The 26317-nt window shown below is 48.3% G+C and overlaps 1 protein-coding gene across 2 annotated transcripts in view; it reads left to right on the top strand.

Moving 5' to 3' along the window:
- The window catches only part of Ntn1 (netrin 1), a 184355-nt gene that overhangs the window by 13148 nt on the left and 144890 nt on the right, over positions 1–26317 (top strand). Inside the window, exons 1-2 of one of the 2 annotated variants that reach the window (XM_051168412.1) lie at positions 530–831; positions 1269–2349. In XM_051168412.1, the coding sequence (XP_051024369.1) occupies positions 1332–2349 (1018 nt within the window). In that variant the 5' untranslated portion in view covers positions 530–831; positions 1269–1331. Of the gene's footprint in view, positions 1–529; positions 832–1268; positions 2350–26317 lie in introns of those variants that run through there. The other variant, XM_051168413.1, reaches the window with a different exon arrangement.

The raw sequence follows: 26317 nt of genomic DNA, 5'->3' as shown, positions 1-26317 counted from the left end.
GTAAAGAGCCGGTAGCGTTCCCGTCCCTTTCCAGTTCCTCTTCCTTACTTCTGGGGGCCGAGTGCCCATAGGGGCACAGTGCGCGGTGCCACCGAGGCCACCAGGCTGGGTTGGAGGAAGGCCGCACTTCGGCGCAGAAAAGAAAACAAACACAGATGTGTTTCGCTGGGACCCAGAGGGAGAAAGCTGCCCTCACCCCCACCCCACCCCCACAGGGTGCGCGAGGGCCCTGCCCCCTCTCCGGGGTTTCCCCGGGCGCTCCTCTCGCTTTCTCTTTGTCTCTGCTGTTCTTTCTCGGGTTCCTTGGTTCCCACCCACTCGCTCTCGCCCTCTGGAGCATCCCGGGGCCCGTTGGCTTTAACTTTCTTCTTTCCCGGGGTTAAAACTTTGCTTGCGAGAGGGCGGCTGCTTGCCGACGTTATTGGCCGGCGCCCCGCCCGGCGGCCCCGCCCCCGCGCTCCCCTCCGCCCCCCACTCTCAGCGGCGGCGGCGGCGGCGGCGGCGGCGGAGCCTTCGGGGGCGTGCGTGCGTGTGTGAGTGCGCGCCAGCGAGCGCGAGTGTGTGTGTGCGCCCCGGGCGCGGGCAGGGCAGCACTCCGACCGCGGCGGGAGCCGGGCGGCCGCGTCGTCACTCGAGAGGAAGAGGCGGTGGCGGTGGCGGCCGGGGCCAGGGCTGGGGCAGCGGCGGCTGCGCCGGGCATGGAGCTGGCAAGCCCGCGCTGAGACAGGACGCGCCTGCTAGCCGCCAACGAAAGGCTTTCTACGGTCCGGCGCGCGAGCTTCCCGGCCGGGACCAGGCAAACTTTTCTTTCTCTTTTGCCATCACTTAGAGGTAAAGTCCCCTACGCGGAATCTCCAGTGGGGACGCGACTGGGGAGGGGGTATTTGAGATGGACCCCAGATGGCGGGGTGTGTGGGGGTGGGAAAGGGACTCGAGCAGTGCAGGATTGGGAGCCTTGGGAGCCCTGCTGCGTCCGAGACTTAGGTAGCAAGGCGGGCATAGCTGCGGATGGGCAGACGGGCGCGGGCATGCCCTCGGTTGGCGGGGAGACTGGGGAGGCCGAGGAAGCCCGGAGGATGGCGCGCGGGCGGCTCAGGCTTGGAAGCCCCGGCACTCGGGGGCCCCAGGGTCTTTGGAGGAGTTAAGCGGGCTGCCCCTCGGTTGGTGCCCGGGGGAGCAGGGCATTCGCCTGCCACTCCACCGAGGGCTGTAGGGTGCGGGGCGGACTGGCTGCTAGCTGGCTGAGCGCGGCTCCTCTTTCTCCGCAGGCGCCTGGTGCGGCGGTGGACCGACTCCTCGGCGCGGCGGGGCCGGGGCAAGCTGGCCACGGCATGATGCGCGCTGTGTGGGAGGCGCTGGCGGCGCTGGCGGCGGTGGCTTGCCTGGTGGGCGCGGTGCGCGGCGGGCCGGGGCTCAGCATGTTCGCTGGCCAGGCGGCGCAGCCCGACCCTTGCTCAGATGAGAACGGGCACCCGCGTCGCTGCATCCCGGACTTTGTCAACGCGGCCTTCGGCAAGGACGTGCGCGTGTCCAGCACCTGCGGCAGGCCCCCGGCGCGCTACTGCGTGGTGAGCGAGCGTGGGGAAGAGCGGCTGCGCTCGTGTCACCTCTGCAACTCGTCGGACCCCAAGAAAGCGCACCCGCCCGCCTTCCTCACCGACCTCAACAATCCGCACAACCTGACGTGCTGGCAGTCCGAGAACTACCTGCAGTTCCCGCACAACGTGACGCTTACTCTGTCGCTCGGCAAGAAGTTTGAGGTGACCTATGTGAGCCTGCAATTCTGCTCGCCGAGGCCAGAGTCTATGGCCATCTACAAGTCCATGGACTACGGGCGCACGTGGGTACCCTTCCAGTTCTATTCCACGCAGTGCCGCAAGATGTACAACCGGCCGCACCGCGCGCCCATCACCAAGCAGAACGAGCAGGAGGCCGTATGCACGGACTCGCACACCGACATGCGCCCGCTCTCCGGCGGTCTGATCGCCTTCAGCACGCTGGACGGGCGACCCTCGGCGCACGACTTCGACAACTCGCCTGTGCTGCAGGACTGGGTCACGGCCACCGACATCCGCGTGGCTTTCAGCCGCCTGCACACGTTTGGCGACGAGAACGAAGATGACTCCGAGCTGGCGCGCGACTCCTATTTCTATGCAGTGTCTGACCTGCAGGTTGGTGGCCGCTGCAAGTGCAACGGCCACGCGGCGCGCTGCGTGCGCGACCGAGACGACAGTCTAGTGTGTGACTGCAGGCACAACACGGCCGGCCCTGAATGCGACCGTTGCAAGCCCTTCCACTACGACCGGCCCTGGCAGCGCGCCACGGCCCGCGAGGCCAACGAGTGCGTGGGTGAGTAGGGCGCCGCGGCGCCGCGGGCGGTGGGTGGAGACGCGGGCGGGGGCTCCTGGACCTCCCAGTGGCGGGTTCTCCGGAGTGCGGGTGCCACGCGTCCGAGCATCGCGGGGTTGTGGGTTGCGGGGACGTTACAGTTGCTGCGGGGCACGCGTTCTGAGACCTGGGAGTGGGACCTGGGAGGCCTGAGAGCGGAGGAGTCTGCTGGCTCCTGCAACACTAGGTGTGAATATCCATCCGGGTGTGTGTCGTCTTAACCCACTTCGAAACCCAGAAGCAGCTTGTGAAGTGCCTCCGGAGGTCGGGGGTGGAGGGAGTGGTTTGGAGAAAATTTGCCCACAGGTTTTTCTGATGCCAGGTTCAAACGGAAATACACTCACTGCCTTCCTCGCAGTTTGCTCAGTGCCTGAGGTTCACCTCCGCCCCATCCCCCCCACTTCCAAAGGCTGCAGCTAGGCGCCCGGTTGGGGACCTGGGACGTCCCAGAGTCACAACCACGAATCCCTTGGGACGTGGCAGAGAACTCTTTACATCTTGGGACCGATTGGGTACCAGCAAATGTCACTCTTGCACCGTCCATTTGTCTTTTTATGGTTTGATTTTCCTTTTCTTTCTTCCCCCTCTTTTTTCCTCTTTTGAACAGCGTGTTCGTGTTAGCAAAGGAGTGATGTGATTTCAATTAATTACTATCTACAGATTACAAAGGAGGCCTCAGTAACTATTTTAAACTAATTCAATCCTGGTCCAAAAAAGAAGCCTACCAGATTTTTTTGTTAGCTCCGGGGTTTGGTGAAATTGAACAGTTTTGAATTAACTAAGGACCCCGCGTCTCGATTTTTAATGGAGTTTCAATTCCTGAAAGAGAAATCTGACAAACCGAGAGCTGGTGAATACGCCTGAGTCAGAAAGGGGGCTAAGAAAGCATACGCTCTACTTCTGAATTGTACAACTTTGTTGGTGCAAAAACTCCCAGCAACAGTTACCACCACCCCCCTCCAGAGGGAGGGAGGGAGGGAGGGAGAGAGAGGGGAAGGGGGGCAGGCAGGCTCTGACTCCACTTTTTCAGTATTAGATGTGAATGTCTAAATCTGACAGTGATTTTAATGAAAATCATTTAGTCCGTGATGTACCATTTGGTGTGCATCTTTTGTGAACACACAGACCCCCCCCCCTTCCAACCCCAGAGAACCAGCCTGAATCTCTTCAATCGTTTCACCCTCAGAGGCGCATTGCAGAGTTTGCTGGTCCCCACAAACACACGTTTTGAAGTCTGGTTCTGATTAATTGTGTCATGTTGTTGTTGAATAGTTTGTGCCTCATGACTGTGAATGCAGACTTTTGAGCAAGCGAGTGGAAAACATGCGCTGCTGCTGCCTGCCGCCGCCGTCCGAGGCCCAGGCTGGAGCCCTGGCCTGCAGACGCCCAAGCCTACTGTTGCACTGCAGTGTGTCCCAGCTTTTACAGACCTATTGCACACCCCCTGACCTTCAAGGGACAGGAGAGCTAGCTTCCAGTGTGAAAAACTAGGCATCTGTAAAGCAGTGGCACCAGGACTTACTTAGTGTGGGCTTAAAGAATGAAGTACCTTTGATCTGTTTAGTTCCCTGAGAAATGTTAGTCTTTCCCATCTCTTCTCCTCTTTTCTTCCTTTTGTCTGGAAAAACCCCTTTATTGACATTTACAGGGACTCAGGGTTTTCGCTATCAGTTTTAGTTTGTGTGTGTATATGAAAGGCGAGGCTGTGTGCCCTCCAGCTGGGGTTAATTGGACAAATGTGAGTGGATACACTGAGGTGAATAATCTGGATTTGTGTTAAAAATATTACTAGCTTGGAGGTTCTTCCTGTCCGAGGGAGGTACTGTTTACCCCTCATGCCAGTCCCCCTCTGTCTCTTAGGATTTGAAGACACAACCTGTTCTTTGTTACAATGACGCTCCCAGACTTGAAATAATTTCTCCAGTTTTGGATTTTTGTCTTTCCACCAAAGCACTAACTATGCACAAATTGGATTGACCCCCCCTTTTGTGCCAAGTTGAGCAATCAGCATATTAACTAATGTAATTAGCAAGTGGTTTTTGTTCAAAAAGTTTAATTAGGGCCTAGTAAGTACATAATCTACATGACAAATGATCGGCTAACAATATTTTTTTCAGGTTTTTACTGAAGTTATTTTAATTCTTCCGTAGTTAAAGTATCTTTACATCTTGCCAATTATTCAGTCATTTCATAAAAGCCGAGCCGACTCAACTCCATTGGAGTTATTTATAGTTTCCTTTTTGAATAGGATGTTCTGGGACCTTGTAGATAGATCTGGGAACATCAGATTGAAGTCCCCATAAAGTCTTAATTGAAGTCCTAGTGATTTTCCCATCATTCTGTTAGAAAGAAAGCCAACAAGGACAATTTAGGAGTGATTTACAGTTAAAGGTCCGGCTTTTTATGAAAAGGCCCTGTAGTGGGGATATGTGAATGTATTAGTGTTTGACAGGTGTTCTGAGATACCGAAGGGCACTGTGCGAGAGCAGCACTAATAAATCCTTCACACACTAACTTTGTACCTTCAGCATCTAGATTCCCACCCCCACCCCCACCCTACATAATACCATTCTGTGAATTTCACATTGTTGACACATGACTATTTACAACTTGCGTTTTTTTCTTTTTTTTATTAAAAAAAAATCAGTCTTGATGAAGATCAAGCAGCATCACTGTGCTGTCCTGATTTCTCTCTAAGAAGTAATAAAATATGATTTATAATAGGCCTAAATGGGGCAATTCCTTAGATGAGACTCCACTCCTTCCTTAACAAAATCCTTAAGAATTTAGACTGTTGGCCATCTTCCGTCGAGGCTCAGGCCCTTAGAGACCCCTTAAACACCTATAGATCCCGTGCGGTTCCTTAGGTGGAGCTCTCATTTCTGTATTGCTTCTAGGTAAGTTTCTCTAAGAGTCAGTGTGGACTTATGGGAAGTCTGGTGTTTTAAGTTCAATTTTGGATTTCTCTGGTCAGAAAGAGCCCTTGAAATAACATGGGGAAGAACACTACACGCAGCCTGAGGACTTGGACAGCTCTCCACAGGATGGCCACACAGCTCGTTCCACCCATAGGTATTAGCAGGGTTCACATGCTTTTATACACGTATGCAGTTACACTGGCTTTGTAAAGAAGCACCCATGCATGCTCGCTCTCTCTCTCTCTCTCTCTCTGTGTGTGTGTGTGTGTGTGTGTACATTGGAGGGAAAATGCACCAACAGTTTTAAACCACCTGGATGGATGGCCCCTCCTCTCCCCACCCCCCGCCTTTTTTTTTTTTTTTTTCAAAAGAGCATCTGAAGACCATATTGTATTTCATAAGTTATTGACATCAGTTCTAATCAGTGTCCCCCTGACGTGGGAGCTGTGTTAGTATTTAGTGCCTGATGGAGCATGATGTTTAATCTTACTGTGTGGATGTCAGTGTGAGCCTCTGCTTGGTTTGTGACAGGTTGAGATTATGAAAACTCGTTTTTCGACTCACTCTATGGCATTTGCGTTGCCTAGCTGTAACCCAAAACCCCCACAAAAGACATCTTTGCAAGATGAGCATTGTGCTGTCCTGGCCTCCTATGGTCATGGGTACCTGCAACATAATGCTCAGAATTGTTTAAACATGGCTTTGAGGAGGAGTGCAACCCAGATGCCGTAGGGAACCTTGGTGCTTGGGGCACCCTTAGCATTCACTAAGCAAGGGAAGGCATGTTGGAGGAGTCACCATGAAAAAAATCCTATGCCCCGCTAAAGACCCTCGCTATATCTGAAGGCCAAAAAATATTTGCTGGCTGGTCGAGAGCCTGGCACCTCGCTGTGGATAAGTGTATGTTTTTAATACCCATAGTAATTATTATAATTACTGCCATTATGATGATTAACTCTTGAGGGTTTATTCTTTGCCAAGCACTCACGTTAATTCAGTTATTTGATCATTGTGACTCGGCAAATAATGGGTGCTATTATTGTCCTTATTTCAGAGATGAGGAAACTATGGCCTAGAGACATTGCATGGTTTACTCAAAGCCTCGAGCTGGTAGGTGGCAAAGCTGGGCCTCTGGCCCACTGACTACACGTCATCTTACTGTGTGTGCTGAGCTGCTCCACATGGAAAGGTTGGGTGGATGAGTGAAGGAATGAATAAGTGCTCATAATTTACACATAGGAGGAAATGCAGAGCAACCTGTTACTTCTTGCTATAACTGGAGGCAGTTTCCTTTGGTGTGTTGGCTTGCAGTGTATCATTCCTTCTGTTATTATATTAATGCATACTTTAACGTGAAGTTGCAGATAGTTTCTCCTCTGTCAATCAGCGGAACTGGTGGGATCTGGGAAAGCTATAATTGAAAAGGGTTGGTCTGTCTGTCTGTCTGTCTGTCTGTCTGTCTGTCTATCTATCATCTATTGTTTGTATTGGTTGGACCCATATCTTGGTGCATGCTTGGGACGGGCCTCACTTCCAAGCTGTGTCTCTAAGCTTATGCTTATGTATGTGGAGGCCAGATGACAACTTAATAGCTTAGTTCTCTTTTTGTCATGTCCTTCCGAGGTTTTCCCCCTCCAGATCATCAGGATAGGGGTCAGGTCCCTCTACTCTCTTAACCACCTCCTGGCTGGCCCTATTTTTGTTTTTGTTTTGTCTCTCTTTGTAGCTCTGGCTGTCCTGGAACTTGTAGGCTGGACTTGAACTCAGAGATCTACTTGCCTCTGCCTCCTAAGCTCTGGGAAAGGCATCTACCACTATGTTCAGCCTAATTTGTTTTTATTCATCCATATATTTATTTATTTGTTTCTTTATTAAGACAGAGTCTTGTTAAATTGTCCAAGCTGACCTAAAGCTTAGAAAATAAAAACCTTAAAGAAAGGTTTTATTTATTTTTATGTCTATGAGTGTTTTTTGTTTTTGTTTTTTGGTTTTTCGAGACAGGGGTTCTCTGTGTATCCTTGGCTGTTCTAGACTCGCTTTGTAGACCAGGCTGGCCTCGAACTCACAGTGATCTGCCTGCCTCTGCCTCCCAAGTACTGGTATTAAAGGCGTGCACCACCACCGCCTGGCTTGTCTATGAGTGTTTTGCCTGGATGTTTACAAATATATTGGGACCATCTGGGTTCTGGGAATTGAACCCATGTCCTCTGCAAGAACAAATGATCTTAACCACTGAGCTGCCTCTTCAGTGCCATGGCCCTGAATTTCTGATTTCTCTGCCCCAGCCTCCCAAATATCTGGGACAATAAAAGTTGTGTGTCACCATGCCCACAGATGGCCAAGTCTTGATCTCAGGGCCTGAGGTGGTTCTCAAAAGCCCAGGTGAAGCAGAGCTGGTAGTCCAAAAATCCTCTTTGAAAAGCCATTTTCTCCGCACCCCAGGCCTCATCACCCTATTAGTTTTCTGTAATGTGGTGAAAAAAAATTAGGAAGTGGCTGAAAGTGTTGCTAAAAGGGGGAGTTTGATGGAGAATGCAGTGTCCCAGTTGTCAGTCTGATGCAGTCAGGACAGTGGGTAGCAAAGGGCTGTCACTGTCACTGAGCTCTCTAGGCCCTAGGCAGCCTGAGTGAGGTCTCAGCTGGGGTCCTCATTAGCGCCTAGTGCAGGAGGAGGCTGCTCCCTGCTCTGTGGAGGGAAGGGAGGCAAGAAGTCAGGGCCAACCCTTTGGGGCCAGCAGGCCTGCATTTCCAGGCTCTGCCAAGCTCTCCTTTGAGCCCTGCCCAGCCTCCTCTCTGACCTCCTCCTCCTCCTGGAGAAAAATGAGATCCTCGGAAAAGTATTTGAGACTTTATGTCCAGAGTAAATATTGGAAAGGCAGTGGGTTGCAATTCAGACGTTCCCTGGAAGGATCACCCCCCCACACCCCCCCGTTTGCTGCCCACAGCTGGTATCGATATTTCCTTCTTGAGATGAGTTGTGCTTTTCATTAAGTAAATTTTTTGTCTTGGGATTAAACCAACATTGTATTCTTAATAGACTTTTATGTTTACACTTCAAAAGCCCACTGGGTTGTTATTCGTGTTATCTTGATGGCTTCTACAGTGTCTGCTATGCACACTGGCTGCACCAAAATAAATGGCTCTCCAGGGAACTGGATTATAAAACAGCCTTATCTGTGGGTGCACAAGGATGGGTATTTTGTGAGCCAGTGATTTTTTTCTCTCCTCCCTTTCAGAAGCAACTACGAAGCCTTGGGGTTCTGTAGCGCCTTTCATTATGGGGAGACAAGAGGTCTTGGGGGCGCTTTTGAAACGTTCGGGGCTTAAGCCTTATACTTAAGAGAGTAGCTAGCAAACAGCATTTTGCCTGTCTTCTAGAAGCCTTGGAAGACAAGCATTGGTTTGGGAGGCCCGGGAATGCAGCTTAGACCGCCAGTCACAGGTGGTTGTCAGGTTGAGTCCTGAAGACAGACCACAAACCCCCACAGAGAGCCAGGCGTTGTACGGGGTACTCTCTGTGCGCTTTGTTCAATTAATCAGATTGCCACAAGGAACAGAAGCCTTTCAAAAACAGATGTTGCTGCCACCAAAGGGCAGTTTGTATACACAGGGACCAAGTGGGGACTCGTCTGCAGGGCACATCGGAGAGAGCAGGGGGTATCAGAGGCATTTGTTTCTGAGGCTGATCACATAAAAGCCGTGTCCTATTGTAACCGACTTCCAGGGACTGTGGCTCTGAATGGAGCTTGGAATAAGTGAGCTGCCCAGGCCAGCCTGCTAGACGTGGGCGTTATCCTCAAAGCTGTCTGCTGTCATGAGACTGCACTGGGCTCGGAGTGACTTTAAGGATTCCCACGTTCTTATTCCAAAAATGTATCTTTATTGTAAACTCAAAAGTGGGTTTTCATTTTATCCGTTTACGTTTGGTTTTTGAGACAAAGTCATCCAGGTAGCCTGGGTAGCCTGAAATGTCTGTGCAGCCTGTGTGTTATCTGAGTGCTACAATTGTAGGCATGAACCAAACATACACGGGTCAGAAACAAATTTTAATTTGCTTTTTTTCTTTAAAGAAAAAATTATTTTTTGAGCTGGGTAGTAGTGGCGCATGCCTGTAGTCTCAGGACTCCAGAGGCAGAGTCAAGTGAGTCTCTGAGTTCAAGGCCAGCCTGGTCTACAAAGCGAGTTTCAGGATAGCCAGGGCTACACAGAGAAACCGTGTCTTGAAAAAAAAAAAAACCAAAACAAAATTTTAAAATTTGTTGTGTGTACATACATGTGCCTGTGGAGGCCAGAGGCATTGGATCACCTCAGAACGGGAGTTACAGGTGGTTGTGAGCTGCTAGGGAGTGTGGGTGCTGGGCGTCTAACTTGGGCTCTCTGCAGGAGAAGTGTGTGCTCTTAGCCACAGAGTCATCTCTCTAGCCCCTTAATTTGCTTTTTAAAAGTTTTATGGGGCTGGAGAATTGACTAAGTGGTTAAGAACATTTGCTGCCTCCTCAGAGGACTGGAGTTGTACTCCCAGCACCCACATTATGTAGTTCACAACTCTAGGGATCTGATACCCCTTTCTGACCTTCATGGTCACCCAAACACATGTTAGCATAACACTCACCCAGACACACACACACACACACACACACACACACACACACACACACACACTCACAACTTGGCAACTTGGAAGAAAGGGTTAAGATGGTGAGATGCTTGCCATACAAATCGAGGGCCTCCTGGGCTCAGATCCCCATAACCTGGGTGAAAAGCTGGGCATGTGCACTCTTGCATTCCCTGGACTGGGGACATAGAGACAGAGAGGACCCCTGGAGGTCCCTGGCCAGCCAGTCTAGTAGATTTGCTGGGCTCCAGGCTTAGTGCGAGACTCTGTCTCAAAATTGGATGGAGAACTATGGAGAGAGGTACCCAGTATCCATCTCTGGCTTCCATGTATGTGTGTCCCCACCATTACAAACATGTATATGCACATACAATACACACACATACAGTTTATGCTTGGCTAGGGGTGTAATTTAGAGGGAGAGTCTGATTAGCATGCTTAGGTCCTGGGTTTGAGTCCTAGTCCGGCAGTAAACCAAAAGGGCTTTATATAAACTTAACCCTAATGAGTTGGAGACCCAGTCAATGGTGAATTCTTTTTATTATTTTTAATTAATTAATTAATTAATTTTTAGTGGGGAGGACATTCTTGGGGCATCAAACCTCTGGCTTTGAGCACATTAAGCAAGTGTTTTCCCACTCTGCCTCCCTAATGGTTTTTGTTCATAGAAATATCGGTCCTGGGCTGAGTTAGGTGACTGGGTAAAGTGCTTGCTGCAACAAGGCCTCTAGCTCGAGGCCAGATCCCCAGAACCCGCATGAAGAGAGCCGCAGAAGAGCAGGCCTAATGCCAGGTAGGAGATGGCAGACAGAGCCAGGGAGGCCCGGCTACAAAGTGCTGAACAAGGGAGACCCGCCTCAAACAAGCTGGAAGGTGAGGTCTGAGAAGGCTGACCTCTGACCTCATCTGTGTGCTGTGGTACATGTGTGCCCGCACTCCACACATGAAGCACATACATCTCCCTCTCCCCTCCCCCCTTACAAATATCAGTCCTTACCCACTTTCAGCTCCTGTGGGTTCAAACCTGCACATATGACTTATGTCAGTTCTGCCTTCTGATGAAGAGAGGGACCTGCGGCTGTGGACTGATGAGGTGTGGCGTGCCTCTCGTTGGAGCCCTTTTCTCTCTATATAAATTCCTGTCCCAAGCATGGCAGGCATAAAAGGAAATGCCATCTGAGGGGACAGGGGTACCACCAAGGAGTAGAAAGGGTTCCTTTGCCACGGTCTGTGCGAAGCCCTCCCTGGAAGTCCCTGGGCCATCTTCCTTTGGGATTGACGCACTAGCTAGGTAGGTTGACGTGAGTGCACACTGCAGCGCACATGTGCTTGTAATGAAGGCCCGGGAGGAAGAAGTGCCCCACGTTGGGGAGAGCTCTAGGTTCCAGAAACGGTTGGCTTTTCAGAGATTAAAGTAGATTTGTTGGGTGAGAAACTTTTAAGACGGAAAGTGATGCCCAATACATCTCAACAGGGGCAAAGCCTGGCCGGAGGAATGCGGAACCCGTGCACGTGAGATCTCAGCTCGCTGTGTATGTGGCTACCTTTTAGTCGCGGTTGGGTGGGGCTGTCCATTCCTAGTTTTTTTTTTTTTTTTTACCTTGAGATTTTTTTTTCCTGCCACAGATAAGAGAGGTTATTAGTTGTCACGTTCGATTTTCACACATTCCGGAGGCTCCACACTTAAGTCAGACAATCTGCAGGACCACAGGCATCCTGAAAGGGGCTGGCTTTGGGTAACTGAGTTCTAAATGAGGAAGTGAGATAGATCTCATAATTTCCTGAGGCCCCTGTGTGTTGTGAGGCATTCCATATTTGAAGTCCCCAAGTGATGAACACTTCCTGCCTGCCTGATTGCCGTCTTCAGGCTTCTGGCCTCGTCTATTCCTGTTTGGAACGGCTGCGGTGAATACCGCTGTGCCCTCTTATCCACGGGGAGTATGTTCCAAGGCGCCCGTTTTGGATGTCTGTTATTGCGGGTAACACCGAACCCTATGTGTAATTTTTTTTCTAGACCTACCGTGCCTCTTATGCAGTTTAATGTATAAACTAGGCATGCTGAGGTGAACAATAACGGAAAATGCGATGTGCCTATGACAGCATTCTATAATAAAAGTTAAATGAACACGCTTACCGTCAGATATCGTCCTGTGGATCTTATCAACCTCAGCGTGTAATTTTTTTCCCCCTTCTACACTGGAAAACGTTTCTCCTGTTAGTGCTTTTGTGACATCTCTCGGACACATCTGGATGTGGGCGTCCCTTCTCTCGTACGTCGGGAGGCCATCATTAAGTAAAGCAAGCACTCGAACAGGCACGCTGTGGCATCTGACAGTAGACCCGATGATAGCGGAGATATGAGCAAGTGACCAGCAGAGAGGGCTGGGACCTAGAGCTTGGATGCACCGGATGAAGGGCCGGGTCACATTCTCAGCAGTGTGGGACAGGGCAGCTTGAGACCCCACCGTAGCACCTGGTTCAAAAGTAATAATTGCTTACTTCTGGGATCTTCTGTTCAATCATTTGGGACTGGAAACCCGCCCCCCCCCCCACCCTGCTGAGGAAGCAAGACCCTGGGTGCTGGGAGATGACTAGACCCAACCCTCTCTGGAGCCAAAGTAGGCATTGCTAGTTAACTGCAGCACGCTCTCCTAAGTCCAGAAACGACGACCTTTCGTTACTGGAGCTGTACGAGGCGAAAAGCTACTGCTTGCCATTTTTCACGGCAGAATATTTTCCTTGACCTTGCCTGACCCGTCTCCCTCCCCAAACACACACACCTTCAGCCGAGTATCATGAGGTTACTGTTGTGGTGGGTCTTTTGGGTCTGGGCATGTAAAGGGCAATAAAATAAGATGCTCCTTTCATCTTGTCCCTGGACGGGCCCTTCAGGGTGAGGAGCTCTGCCCCATGTCCGGGGCACAGGGGAAGCACTGAGAAGCCTTGAGGGGAAACAGGGACAGATTGGATGGGTGTCTGCGTATTGTTTTCATCCTGAATTTGTTCTGATGTAGTGTTTGTTTTTATTTTATATTATTATTATTATTATTTATCATGCCAAGAATTTGAGAAACCACAGTTCCCTGAAAAGTGTGGTCTTTCCCAGGATGTCAACTTGAAAATTCCCAAGCAGGTTCTCACAGCTGCAGAGGACGAAAGCTCGACACTGCTTAGCCCAGGGTAGACCCAGGTGGTTGAGGCTTTCTGGAGCATCTCCCAAAACTTGTTCCCTCTGGTCAAGACTAAGTCTGTGTGATGTTGAAGGGCCAGGACTCCTCAGAGGCCACACTCTCAGCTCTGCTTACGTCCAGGCCGATGCGGAAAGTGCTGAACAGTAATAGCTCCAAACCCAGCATGAAAAAGGAAACACATTGTGTTTACAGATACAGCGTTTGGCATCGGAAGCCTGAAAGTACCTTGAGGTTGGGCGGCCTCCGGGCACCGCTGTTGGACACGGGTCCCCTGCCCACAGCTTTGTGGCCAACTTGTTTTCGTCCTGAAGCCAGACCTCAGAGGTGGGCAGGTTGGTCTCAGCCAGCTCTTTCTTCCCAGACACAACCCTGTCTCACTTCGTGGCTCAGTCCTGGAGAAAATTCACTGTGAGAAAGAGTTTGGCTTCTCAAGCTGCCACGAGGAAGGAAACGGCATCTCCGTCCAAGCCACAGAAATCAGCCCTTCGGAAACCACGGTTTCAGGCAGATTGACCATCATGGTACCCGGATATGTTAGGGTAGAGTGAGGTTGAGCGGTCCTCTGCTTCTTACCCTATTTATTTGTCTGAATCAAGGGTAGAGAGCCCTTTGTTTGTTTGTTTGTTTGTTTGTTTGAAATGAGATATATCTGCCTGAAAAGCAAAGCTGTGTTCTTTCTGACTCACAGAAGGTTCTTGTTCTGAACCAAGGTCAGGGAGCAAAGCATTCCTTTAATAATGTGTCTGAGATCTGAAGATAGATGTGGGGATTTTAATAAGGGAATCCCTTTCTGGCTTTGGGTGCCTGGATCTAGATCAGGGACACCATTAGGACCTTCAGCTCTCCGTGTCGGTTGCCTGGTAACTTGGAGGCCCCAACTCAAGGCCGCTGCATCCTGAGTCTTCTGATGGGGCTCCGGGGAGGCATGGAGAGGCGGGTGCTGATTGCAGACTTAGGGCAGGGTTTCTCTGACCTGTTCTAAGCACCGTGTAAATCATCACCTCAGTAAGTGCTGTAGCAGCCCAGTGAGGCCGGCTCTGTAATTAATGAGTAAACTTCTTCGGGGCAGTATAGCACATGAACCCTCAGCGCTCAGCTCAGTGACCTGTCACGCTATGCTCACACTGGCATAAAGCAGGTTTATGGCCCTGCAGGGCATCGTGCCCCAATTGGAGCCCACCAAGCGTGGGTTTTAGCTTTTAACTTTGTGCACATAGGATTGCTTTTTTTTTTTTTTTTTTTTTTTTTATTTTAGTTCTGACACTGCCGTTGAGGTGGTCAACCATGTGTGGTGGATGAACCATGAGCTTTATTCACGATGCAGAATTTTGCAACGTGAGTCCTTTAGCCCCTCTCTCCATCCTACATAGAACAGTGTATATTTGCTCTTTTGGGTTTGGTCTATTAAAGAAAGACACAGCTATGACCATACTTACCCGTGCTTTCTGAAGCATGGAGGGATGGCCTTCTGCACGATAAATAAAGAACTGAGGACTGCCGGGCCCTAGGGCACGAGCGTCTGGTCAGCTTTAGTAGACAGAGGCGGTGGGTGTGGTAGGAAGCAACTGTCCTGCTCCATGCCCATGCAGCCATTTCCCAGGTGGAGAAGCTGAGGCCAAGCAATGCATCCAAGGTCCAAGGTCATAAGGCTCTTGGGACTTAGAAACCTGACCGCGTAGTTCTGGAGTCTTGCTTTCCCTGCCGGTGCCTCGTGGCTCCTCAACTTTATTCTGTGTCCCTCACCGCAGGAGAAAATGTTCATACTGAGAAGCAAAGGAGATTTGCTGGGGCCTTTCTCCTGCTTGGCCTCCTCCGTTCCTTGCCTTGGGAAGTACACCACTGGACTGCCAAAGCCCCGTTTAGCTCTGACACTGCACAGTGCTCGGAGCCACACTGCCCCCCCTCCTGCCCCCTCATCCCCATCCTAGTGCTTGCTGCCGGCCTCCCCCCCCCATCCCCCAGCAGCAGCAGCTCCTCATAGTGATGATGCATTTTCTGTTCTCTCTCACTGGGGTTCCTTCTCAGACAGCTGCCCTGTTTGCTAGATCTTCCTTGGCCTTCCCTCCAAGGTACTCTCTCTTCCCTGGGATCCAGCGCCTTCCCCAGTGCCTCCCATTTCTCAGAGGGGGTGACACGCGCCTGCTCCATCTTTGCTCTCTCCCATGTGCTGGTTAGCCTGATATCTCTCCAGATCATGTGTGCTCAGCTGGATGAATTTTCACGTAGTGAACACACCTGAGCATCTGTGCTGAAATCAGGGAAGAAGATATTCCCAGAAGGCCCTTCGCTCCCTCCCAACCATCGGTACTCCAGTGTAGCCATCATGGGGGCTTTGCTGGTGTTCTGTTTTGGAGGTAGGGTCTCGCTGGTAGGGAGCCCAGGCTCTCCTCCTCTTGCCTCGGCCTCTCAAGTGCTGGGATTGTAGGCCTGCTCTGTCGTGCCAGGCTCTTGAGTTTTGCCGGCTTTTGAACTTTATATAAGTGAAATCATACTGTGTGTTCTCTTCCATACTGCTGCCTTCTGCTCAGCGCTTTCCCTATAAATGCCTTCGGCGTGGCTTCTCCTATGGTCCTGGTTACTTTGATGGATGATCTCAGGTTCTGGGGAGCACGGATCCTCCTCCTCATTTTGTCTGCTGACCTTTGCTCGTGGCGAATGATTTCCTTATGTGTTTTGGACTTTCTGACTGTGAGCTTATTTTTATTTCAGATTTTGTGGAAATCCCTCTGGTCTCAGTTATGGAAATGACCCAGTGTTTTTGCATTAATTCTGCCAAAAAGTTGGACTGGGACCAAATTTTTCAGTTATTAATTAATCGCCTTGGAATTATTATTTCAAACAGGGAAGCGCATGCATGGGATCTTCAAATCTGTCCAGGCTCGATGTTTCGTTTTTCCCTTTCTGAAGGGCGGCATCGGTGACACAGAGTCCTTGAGGGATAATAAAGACTTTTACTGTCTGGTGCTCAGAGCATTCGGAAGGCCCCGTGTTTGTCACCTGTTGCTACAGTTGCCCACCCACTGCCACTCCAGCCCCATCCCTGACAGTGGCCTTAGGTAACCTTGCCTGCTCATTCCAGAGAGCGCCCAGAGCTCTGACAGTGGCTGTGGAGACCTGGTCCCCTGCTTCCCTCCCTCTCTATTCTGTTCATTTCCTGCCAGACTCTCAGTGTGCTGGACAAATGCACTCCTTACACTCCGGCCACTGGCACCTTTTTTGTGGGCATCAGGTGTGTGCAGTTGCTGTGCCTTCAGTCAAGCATCACCTTGCAGCGACAGTCTCTCATCTTACTGAGCATTGCCAATAGCTCCCCCACCCGTATTCCGTCTGTTTTCCTATAACGCTTACCAGCTAACCTACTCAGCATGTTTATTAATTGTTTTCCTATCCTTCCATTTACTCTTTTTTCCCTCTTTATTGATGTATGTGTGTGTGTGTGTGTGTTTGTGTGTGTATATGAGTGTGTATGCACGTTTGTGTGCAGGTGTATGTACACACCACAGAGGCACACTGAAGCCAGAAGAAAGCATCAGGCCTCCATCATCCTCTATGCCTAGTCTTTTGAGACAACGTCTCTTCCTGTGTCTGGGTCTCAGGTTTTTCTTGGCTGGTTTGGGGTCCAGCAAGCCCTGGTGATCCTATGGTCGTTTCCTGCATGCATGGCTGGTTACAGAGAGGCCAGGAGCTGAACTCAGGTCCTCAAGATTGTGTAGTGAGAACTCCAGCCCCCTCACCCATCCCTACGTGCCCCTCCCCGTACCATTTTTTTTTTTTTTTTTGAGACAGAGCCTTACTATATGAAGCTTGAGATGGCCTGGAACTCACAGTGATCCTCCTGCCTCTGCCTCCTGTGTGCTGGGATTAAAGGAATATGCCTCCACCTCGGGCAGATTTATTTTATTTTTAATTATGGCATTTGTGAGCCCTCTCCGGAGATACTGGCAACTAAACTCAGGTCCTCTGGAAGAACAGCAATGCTGTTGACTGCCAAGCCATATCTCCAGACCACCACGTGCTCCCTTCCATTCTAACACTTGAGTGTAAATGTATTGAAGCCAGAAATCCTTGGCTGTTTTAATTTATAAAGGGCCTGGCATAGTGTTCGCCAGGTGATCCCAGCACTCAGGAGGGTGAGGAAAGAGGATTGGTGTAAGTTGGAAGCCAACCTGGACACACACACACACACACACACACACACACACACACACACACAGAAATTACAGAGAGAGAGAGAGAGAGAGAGAGAGAGAGAGAAATTACAGAGAGAAAGAGAGAGAGAGAGAGAGAGAGAGAGAGAGAGAGAGAGAGAGAGAGAGAGAGAGAGAGCACACACGCGCGCGCCTGCAGGGCTTCTCTCATTTGCAAGGCTGCCTCTTCTAGCTTGTGCTAAAACCCAAGCCCCAAAGCATAAAGGCCTCTTTCCACATCAAGGACCCATTCCTTTCCCGGTCTCCCTCCTGCCCCCTCCCAGAGACTCTCTGGGAACGCAGAGATTCTCTGAATGAATAGTCAGGCATTCGGACTCTCTTTGCCTCTGCCCTCTGAGGATTTCCTTTTTGTTTTATTCTTACGAGATCTGCCATGCATCACACGCATTTTGAAATTACATTCCATTTAGTATTTCTAGATGCTTGGAGTGGTCGGGGGCTCTGTATTACCTCAGTCGACTTTGTTGCCAGACTCTAAGATCATATATTTTCATCTCTTCTGCATCTGGAGTTATTTATGACATGTGGTGTGAGGTAAGGACGCCCATTGTTTTCCTTAGATATTTAGCCAGCTGTTCTGTGACAGCTCTTGAAAAAACGTTCTTTGTCACTGCCTTGAGATGCTGCAGTTATTAAATGCTGAAGTATTGTATAAACTTGGATCTGCTTTCTGGGGTTTCCATTTTTTTTTGACAGCTCTATCTTTTTTCCTGTCACTTCCTATCTGGACAACGCGTTTCAGTATCTGGCTCGGTGTTCATTCATCCTTTTCTAGTTGTTCTCATTGTTACTATCTTAAACGTTTCACACTTATTTATGTATTTGTGTGTGCGTGCGTGCATAAGTGCATATCTCAGTGCGTGTGTGGAAGTCAGATAAATTTACTGTTCCCCAAACATTAATATATACCTATCCCACAATGATTGAATCCCACGAAAATTGGTGTTGACACTTGTATCTAACCTGCAAACTTTCTCTGACTGTCAGTGACCGTATTTATTTGTTCATGTCCTTTTTTTTTTTTTTTTTTTGGTCCGAGGTGGAGCCCATGCAGACTCGCTGTGTATGGGGCTCCTGTGTCCTCGGACTAAATCTGTCTGGGGCAGCCTCTTGGCCCCTCCATACTCTTTAGAGAATTGACCGGCCAGAGTTTTCTAGAGTGGCTCTCTTTTGAGATTGATGTTTTTTCATGATCAAATTCAAATAATGTGTTTTTAGCCAAGGTCCCACAGAGGGGATGTTTATCCTTGGTTCTCCTTTCCAGTGCCTGAGGGACACCGAGGGACAGAGTTGCTTCTTTCCTTCTACCATGTAGCTCTCTGGGATCAAACCTGTGTCTTCGGAATTATCAGCAAGTGCCTTTACCTCACTGAGCCATTTTGGATTTCTTGCTTTTTGCTTGGCTTTTCAAAAAAAAATGTATTTATTAAAAAATTTACTCCCTCCCCACAAAAACTCAAAAAAGAGATAAACGGAGTGGCGTGTGTCTTTAATTTCAGCACTTGAGGTAGGTTGATCTCTATGAGTTTGAGGCTAGCCTGGTCGTGAATTCCAGGACAGCCAGGGCTACAAAGTGAGATTGTCTTTTTAAAAAAAACTAAGCAAGCAAAAACAACCCCAACAAATAAAAACATTATGTATCTGAGTGTTTTGCCTCCATGTATCTGCACCATATGTGTGTGTTGCCCAAGGAGGCCAAAAGAAGGTACTGGAACCTTTAGAATTGGAGCGAGTTGCCCTGTAGGTGCTGGAAACCAAACCCTAGTCCCCTGCAAGAGCAGGAAGTGTTCTGAGAGGCTGGGCCTTCTCCAGCCCCTGGCTTAGCTTTTGATTTTTTTGTTTTTTTTCCCCATTGGCCTTAGATAAGTTTGCCATTTATTATTTTCAGCTATTGTTCTTGCTTGGCTTTACTTATTTGTTTGTTAGTCAGATGAGTTTGTCAAGTTTTATTAAAAGCGCCATTGACAATTCGATGATGGTTTTGTTAAAATGAACTTGGTTATAGCGGATAAGTTTGTAATTTTTAAAAGTTGTCTCCGTATCAACACGACAGTTGCGTACAATAATTCAGTACTCTCCATTGGGGTTGTGAGAGTCAAAAGCGGGCAGAGTGTAGTTCTAGGTAAAAAAAAAAAAAAAAATTACAAACTGCTATTTGTGTGTCTCCCTCTCTTTTATTCCAGATGGAATAAAATCTGGAAAACAGATTTATTGAGATACAATATGTGTGATTTGTTGAGCACAAATCACACATATTAGAGAGTGTGACTTGGTATGTTTGGCTGGTGCGTGTACCACAACCAGCATAATCCAGACAAAGGAATCAGTCAGCCCAAAACACTGACGGAAGTTCCTTGGCCGTCCCACCTTCCCTTTCCTATTGCTGCACTTTTTGTTGTCTTAGCTTTCCTTTTCCTAAAAATTAAAGACCGTGTTAGTCAGGTTTGTGTACATACTGTGTGTGTGGTGGTGGCGCAGCCGTTCCATGGCACATGGGTGGAGGGCAGAGCCTGGCTTACGGGACTTGGTTCTCTTCTTCCACCCTTATGTGGGTTCTGGGGCTTCAACCCAGATCCTCAGGGTAGCGGGCCAGTCCTTACCCCAGATCGCCATCTCACCGGCTCCGGTTTGCCGTTGTGTATGTGATCACTTGTGCAGGTGTGTGTGTGTGTGTGTCCGTGTCCCCGTGACTCCCTTCCTCCTTCATTTCCTAACCTCCCCTCTCCGCGCTGCACCCCTCCCCCAGCACTAGGCTTGACAGATGTGTTCTGCAGAACCTGGCTTTTGATGTGGGTGTTGGCCACTCAAACTCAGGTCTTTGTGCGTGTGCTGGGGCCGGCTCTCGCCCTGCTTTGTAGTTTTTGGCCGTGGATTACTTATTCATCCGTGGTGTGTGTGTTGATACTACGGAATAAGGCCGTACTACGATCCTCATGTTGACCTCCCGGGAGGTATTTAAGTTGTTTGCAGTTTGGGGCTGTTCATACAGATAAAGTAGCTGTGAACACTCCTGTGTCAACTGTTTGGTGGATGCACACGGTCATCTCTTTGGGGTAAATGCCTAAGAGTGGGATGGCGAGTTGATACAATAGATACTTATTTATATATATATTTATATGAGTGTTCTATTTGCATGTGTGACTGTACGGCAGAAGAGGGCATCAGGTCTCATTATAGATGGTCGTGAGCCACCATGTGATTGCCAGGAATTGAACTCTGGAAGAACAGCAGTGCTCTTAACTACTGAGCCATCTCTCCTGCCTCATGTGTTCAACTTTTTTTAAAAGTTGTCAAAAAAATAAAAGTTGTCAAATTATTTTCTAGATGTTAAGCCAGCAGTCTGTGAGAGTTCTAGTTTCTTCCCTTGTGTTTCCCAGCGGTATTTGAAATGACCGGCCCCGTTAATTGTAGTGATTCCTATAGTTACGTTGCAGATGGCTTTACAGTTTTGTCTTAAAACCAAAGCCCAGAACAAAGACATTTATTTATGTCTTTTATCTACCTCTCAGGGGAGCTGATGAATTTCTTTATATTTGAATCATGCATTTACAAAAAGTTTGTTCCTGGTTGGGCATGGTGATGAACGCCTTGAATCCCAGCACTCAGGAGGCAGAGGAAAGTGGATATCTATGAGTTCAAGGCCAGCCTGGTCCACAAAGTGAGTTCCAGGCCAGCCAGGGCTACATGATGTGGCCCTGTCTCAAAAACAAAAGACCCAAAAACCTTGCTCCTATCTAGTAATAAGATTGTTTTTTGATTATGAAGGAAATTTTTCTTTCCCGTTCAACTCAACAATTAATGGTTTCTTTTGTTCTGTGCTGGGGGTCGAAGTCAGGGTACTGGTGACACTGGGTAAGTGCTGTGTCGCTGAGCTACTCTGCCCAGCATCCCTGTGAGTTTTGTATTAGTATGTTGCAACCTGCAGCTGTACTGAATTCATTTAAAATTAGTTCCCATAGTGTTTTGGTTGACTTCTCCTGGACTTTGCACTATATAATCCAAAAGCAACGAGTTCTGTAGCCCTTTTTTTCTAATACTCTTTCCTTTTCGTTTTCTTGTCTTACTGCACTGGCTAGAACTTCAAACTAATGGCACACAATAATGTTGTAAGGGTACCTTGGTTTGATCCTGAACATTTCTGGACTTCCATCATGGAAATGTGTTGTGTGATGCTACTTTGAGGTAAACATTCTGTTCCTGGTCTGCCGGGAGGCTTGGTCTTTTTTTAAATTAAAAAATATATAGGGTATTCTCATTTCTCCATTTTGTTTTGTTTTTATTTTTCAGACGAGTTTCGTATAGACCGGTGGCTTTGAGTTCACTGTGTACCCGAGGCTGGCCTTGAACTCCTGATCTTGCCTTAGCCTCCAAAGTGCTGAGATTCTAGGCTTGTGCCACAATTCTTAAGTAGAATATTAATCGTTTAGAGATCAATTAAAAAAAATCACAGTTTCCTGCTTTGACTATTAATACAAGGGACTGCATCAATTAACCTCTGAGATACAATTCATACCTCACACATATGCTGATGAACGACTTCTTTCAAGTAGCACCGGTTTCATGGCTCACCTGTGTTTTAGCATATGCCTGCATTTCATTGTTTTTCATGGCTGAATAAGGTACAGCGTCTGATTTATTCATTTTTGAGTTGTTTTTCAGATCTGGGTTGTAACGAGTGACGCTACTGGCTGCTGTGAGCATTGGTGTGAAGTTCTTGTGTGGATTTGTGTTGCTGTGGTTTGGAAGAATAAAGTCCCCTGTTGGCTCATGAATCTGAACTCTTGGTGACACTTCTAGAGGACGTTATAAGACCTTTAGAAGGTGGAGCCTTGATGGAGGAAGTTTGAGGCTTAATATCCTGGTCCGTTCCCGTCCCTCCTGTCCCCTCCCCCTCCTCCAGTGTGTGGCTGAAATGTGGTCACTCTCACTCTGGTCACCAGGCTGCTCTCACGTTCCTGCTTCTACCCTTGGCTGCCACAGTGGACTGTATCACTGCAAACTGTAAGCCCAAGTAAACCCCTTCTCCCCAGAGTCGCTTTTGTCAGGATGTCCTGTCATCACAACAACAACCAGTGTGTTTATTTCTTCAGTATGTACCCAAGAGTGGAATTTTTGGGTCATTAAAAAAACAAAAACAAAAACAAAAACAAAACAAAAACAAAAACAAAAACAAAACAAAAAAAATTACCTCTTAACTTTTTGAAGAACAGCCCAGACCAGTGTCTCCATAGCTGCGCTGTTGCACACCCCACCCACATCATAGAGGATGCTGGTCTATTGATACTGTGTGTCTTTTCGTAGCTAGCCTGGTGGCATGAAGTGGGATCTTAATTGTGGTTCTGTGATTGCCCGAGTTTGAATTAGTCCAACTGTAGGATTCTTCGTTAATATTTTGTTTTGGATTTTTAGATCTACGTTTGAGAGTGAGGTATGTGTGAGCTTTCCTTTTTGTCAGCCTTTGTTTCAAGGCTGTTTTAACTTTATAAAACAAAGTGGGGAGTCTCCACTCTTCCTTGCCCTCTGGTGGGGTAAGTGGCGTGGAAGCAGCTGGTAGGTTTGGTAGGACGAGCCCATCTGGGCCCCTCCGGTTTTGGAAGTAGTTATTTGATAACCATTTCAATTTATTCCATACTTCAGCGTTAGTTCAGGAATTTTCAACTGCTCTTTTAGTCAGATCGGGCCATTTATTTTCCAAGAAAATAATCCTTACCCAGATTTTCATTTTTAAGCATAGTTATATTTAGTAATCACAAAAAATATATTAAAAACCTCCATATGTGGCTCTGTCATCTTTGTAATGTCGAATAGCAACATTTATTCCGATTCTTTGCCTGGGTTCGTTTGCTTTCTTGACATTTGTGAGAGTGCTAATGGTGGCATCAGATCACACTTGGTGCATACTCCAGTGCTCTGGGCCTCCATGCTTAATTAAGTGCTGTGAATGCACCATTCAGCGAATCTTTGCAACCCTGACTCGGTGCTTTCCACGTTACAGATGGTTGGGTAGTCAAGGCATTGAACTTGTCTGAAGCCACACAGCTACAAAGCCTAGATCTGGAAGTCAAATAGGACCCGTCTGTTCTCAGACTCGGTGTTCTTACAGGCTCACTGTCCCAGGCCGCTGCTTACTATTTGTTCAGAATTTACTACAGTTGGTGATTGATTGATTGTGCTTATGCGTGTGCGCACATACATGGCCCCAGTGTGCTTGTGGAGGTCAGAGAACAACTTGGCGGACCTGGGCCTGTCCTTTCACCACGTCGACCTTGGGGATCGAACTCGGGTAACTGGGCTAAGGCAGCAAGTGCCTTACCAGCTGCGTTGTCTTGCCAGCCTTACCATTTACGTTTGAACAGTTTCTTTTATAATTCTCTACTTTTTAATCTTTGCTAATTTGTTACTTAGGCTATGTGTGGTCCTTCTAATTTTTAACTCTCAGCTCAATATAACTTCCTTGTTTGTGTCTATCAGTAAGCCAGTTAAAGCAATGACTTTTTACTGTCTTCGTGGCTTTGACTACTTTCCGTACATACATGTTGGTTCGTGTAGTTCTTATTGACACTGGTTGTTAGGATTCTGCTTCAGTCCGCCTACCTGTGATGTCTTCGCTCGCCTGCCACGGTGCGGTGTGACCCTGCCCAGGGCCATATAAAAAGGACAAAGCTCCACGTGGTCTCTCTCTCTCACTCTCTCTATCCCTCTCTTTATCCCCTTCTCTCTGTCCTACTTTCCTTCTCTCCTTCTTCCTCTCTCTCTCTCTCTGGGGTACCCCTTCCCTCTTTTCCTTCTCCCCCCCATGCTCATTTAATAAATTACATAAAACATAATATCTGGCATCTGGAACCTTCTGTCCATCATTATCGTCCTTCTGTCCATCATTATCGTATTCTTAAACAAATATAAAACTCATTTGCTTTTTGTTTGTTTTTAAAACAAAGATGATGTTGCTGTAGTTTTGATAATTTTTTGTTCCTGGAGTTACTTATTAAAAAAAAAATAGGTTTCCCCCCCCCCCCTTTTCTTTTTCAGAGAGGACCTCAGTATATATCCCAGGCTGGCCTTGAACTCGCAACCCTCCTGCTTCTGTGGGAATTACAGGCGTGTCCCACGCATCTGGTTCCAGTTTGTTTTATTGAAGCTGGCAGAGATATTTCACTTTTGTTCTGAGGAGCTGAGGTTTGAACACAGGGCCTAACAATGCCAGACAAGCATTCTGTATAGAGCTGTGTTCTATGTCCCTTTTTACTTTTATTCAGACAGGGGTCTCACCAAGCTGCCCAGGCTAGCCTTCAATTTGTCATTTTTAAAGATATTTATTTATTCATTATGTATATGAGTAGGCTGTCTTCATGTACACCAGAAGAGGGCATCTGATCATAGTATACAGATGGTTGTGAGCCACCATGTGGGTGCTGGGAATTGAACTCAGGACCTCTGCAAGAGTAGCCAGTGCTCTTAACCACTGAGCCCTCTCTCCAGCCTCTCAATTTGTCATTTTAACCTGCATCTGCCACCAGTGGTCTGGAGGTTTCAAAAAAAAAAAATACATATTTCTCTTAGATTTTATTTTATGTGTACGGTTATTTTACCCACATGTATGTATGAGTGTCACATGTGGGCTGGTGCCTACAGAAGTTAGAAAGGAGGCATCAGACCTCTGAAACTGGAATTGCAAGCCGTTGTTAAGCCATTGTGTTGGGAACTGAACCTGGCTCCTCTGCAAGAGCAGCAAGTGCTCTTAACTGCTGAGCCACCTTTCCAACTACTGGAAGTTTTTTTTAAAAAATAATCTCTTGAGTTTATGTGATCACTTTGTTAGTGCCTGTGGGAACCAGAGAACTGGATTTAGTATAGCAGTTCAGTACACTGACCAATCCAGTCATGTTGTGATTGGACTCTTCATAGTCAATAACTTTTCTTTTTGTGGCCCAGGGCCAAGACACTTGTAGTGCAAGACTCCAACATACACTGCCTCTCAGTGTTTAATAAATTAGTTGACGGAATCCCTTGACCTTTGAACCACCCAGAGCTGTGCAGAAGTCTGCCGCAAAGTCAAAGCGCAGAGTAGCCCCGGAAGGAAGAGCTCAGAGCACAGCGCCTCATGTGCAGACCTGGGTTTGGTGCTGGCAATCTCCACTGCTGTGCCAGCCCAGCCCAACGCTGCTTATCTCCTCACGACACCATGAACATGTGCTTTGCCGTGAGTTTCAGTGTAGCCTGACAAAGGCAGGACTGCTCCTCGGTGTGGTCGAGATGGTCCCTCAGCCCCCTTTATCTTTCATCTCACCATGATGCTTTTCAGATTTATTTCTATGTGCTTCCGGGGCTACAGTGAACTAACTGGGAGTAGGTCCTGGAAGCAAAAGAAAAAAAAAAAAAAAAAAAAAAAAAGACACGATGAAGCCAGATGTGTCGGCGTGCGCCTGTAATCTTAGCACTTGGGAGGCAGAGGCAGGAGGATTCCTGTGAGTTCGAGGCCAGCCTGGCCTACAAATCAAGTCTAGGACAGCCGAGGCTTTACAGAGAAACCCTGTCTCAAAAAACCAGTCCCCCACCCCCACCCTGCAAAAAAGACAAGATGATCGCTAGAGTGAAGCCAGAGCCATCTGAAGCGACAGCTGGCTGAGTTCATTGCTTTGGCTCACTCTTGACTTTACATGAGCATCTGCCCCGTGGCTTTTGGCCTAGCAAATAGAAGTCAGCCTGCACAGGGACAAGATGGTGATGCCACGAGGACTCACCGTCATGGGACGCTGCCTCCGATTGAAATAATGACCCCAAATGGCGTGGCTTGGCCATGGGAGTGCTACTTGCTGGAGCTCTCGGCTCTATGGAAGAATGTTTCCACAGTCAGTTTCCTGCAGAACCGAGCAGATTCCATGCCTGCCTCTGTTTCTCCTCAGCCTCTTGCCAAGGGGTGATTAATTCACTGGGAGAGAGGGCATGCTAAAGAGAGGCGAGTGAACTGGGCGGACTGAGCACCACAAGCAAGGAAAG

This window comes from Acomys russatus, chromosome 25, assembly GCF_903995435.1.
Source record: "Acomys russatus chromosome 25, mAcoRus1.1, whole genome shotgun sequence".
NCBI lineage: Eukaryota > Metazoa > Chordata > Mammalia > Rodentia > Muridae > Acomys > Acomys russatus.
The sequence above is the reverse complement of the archived record's forward strand: the minus strand, read 5'-3'. Positions and strand labels throughout refer to the sequence as shown.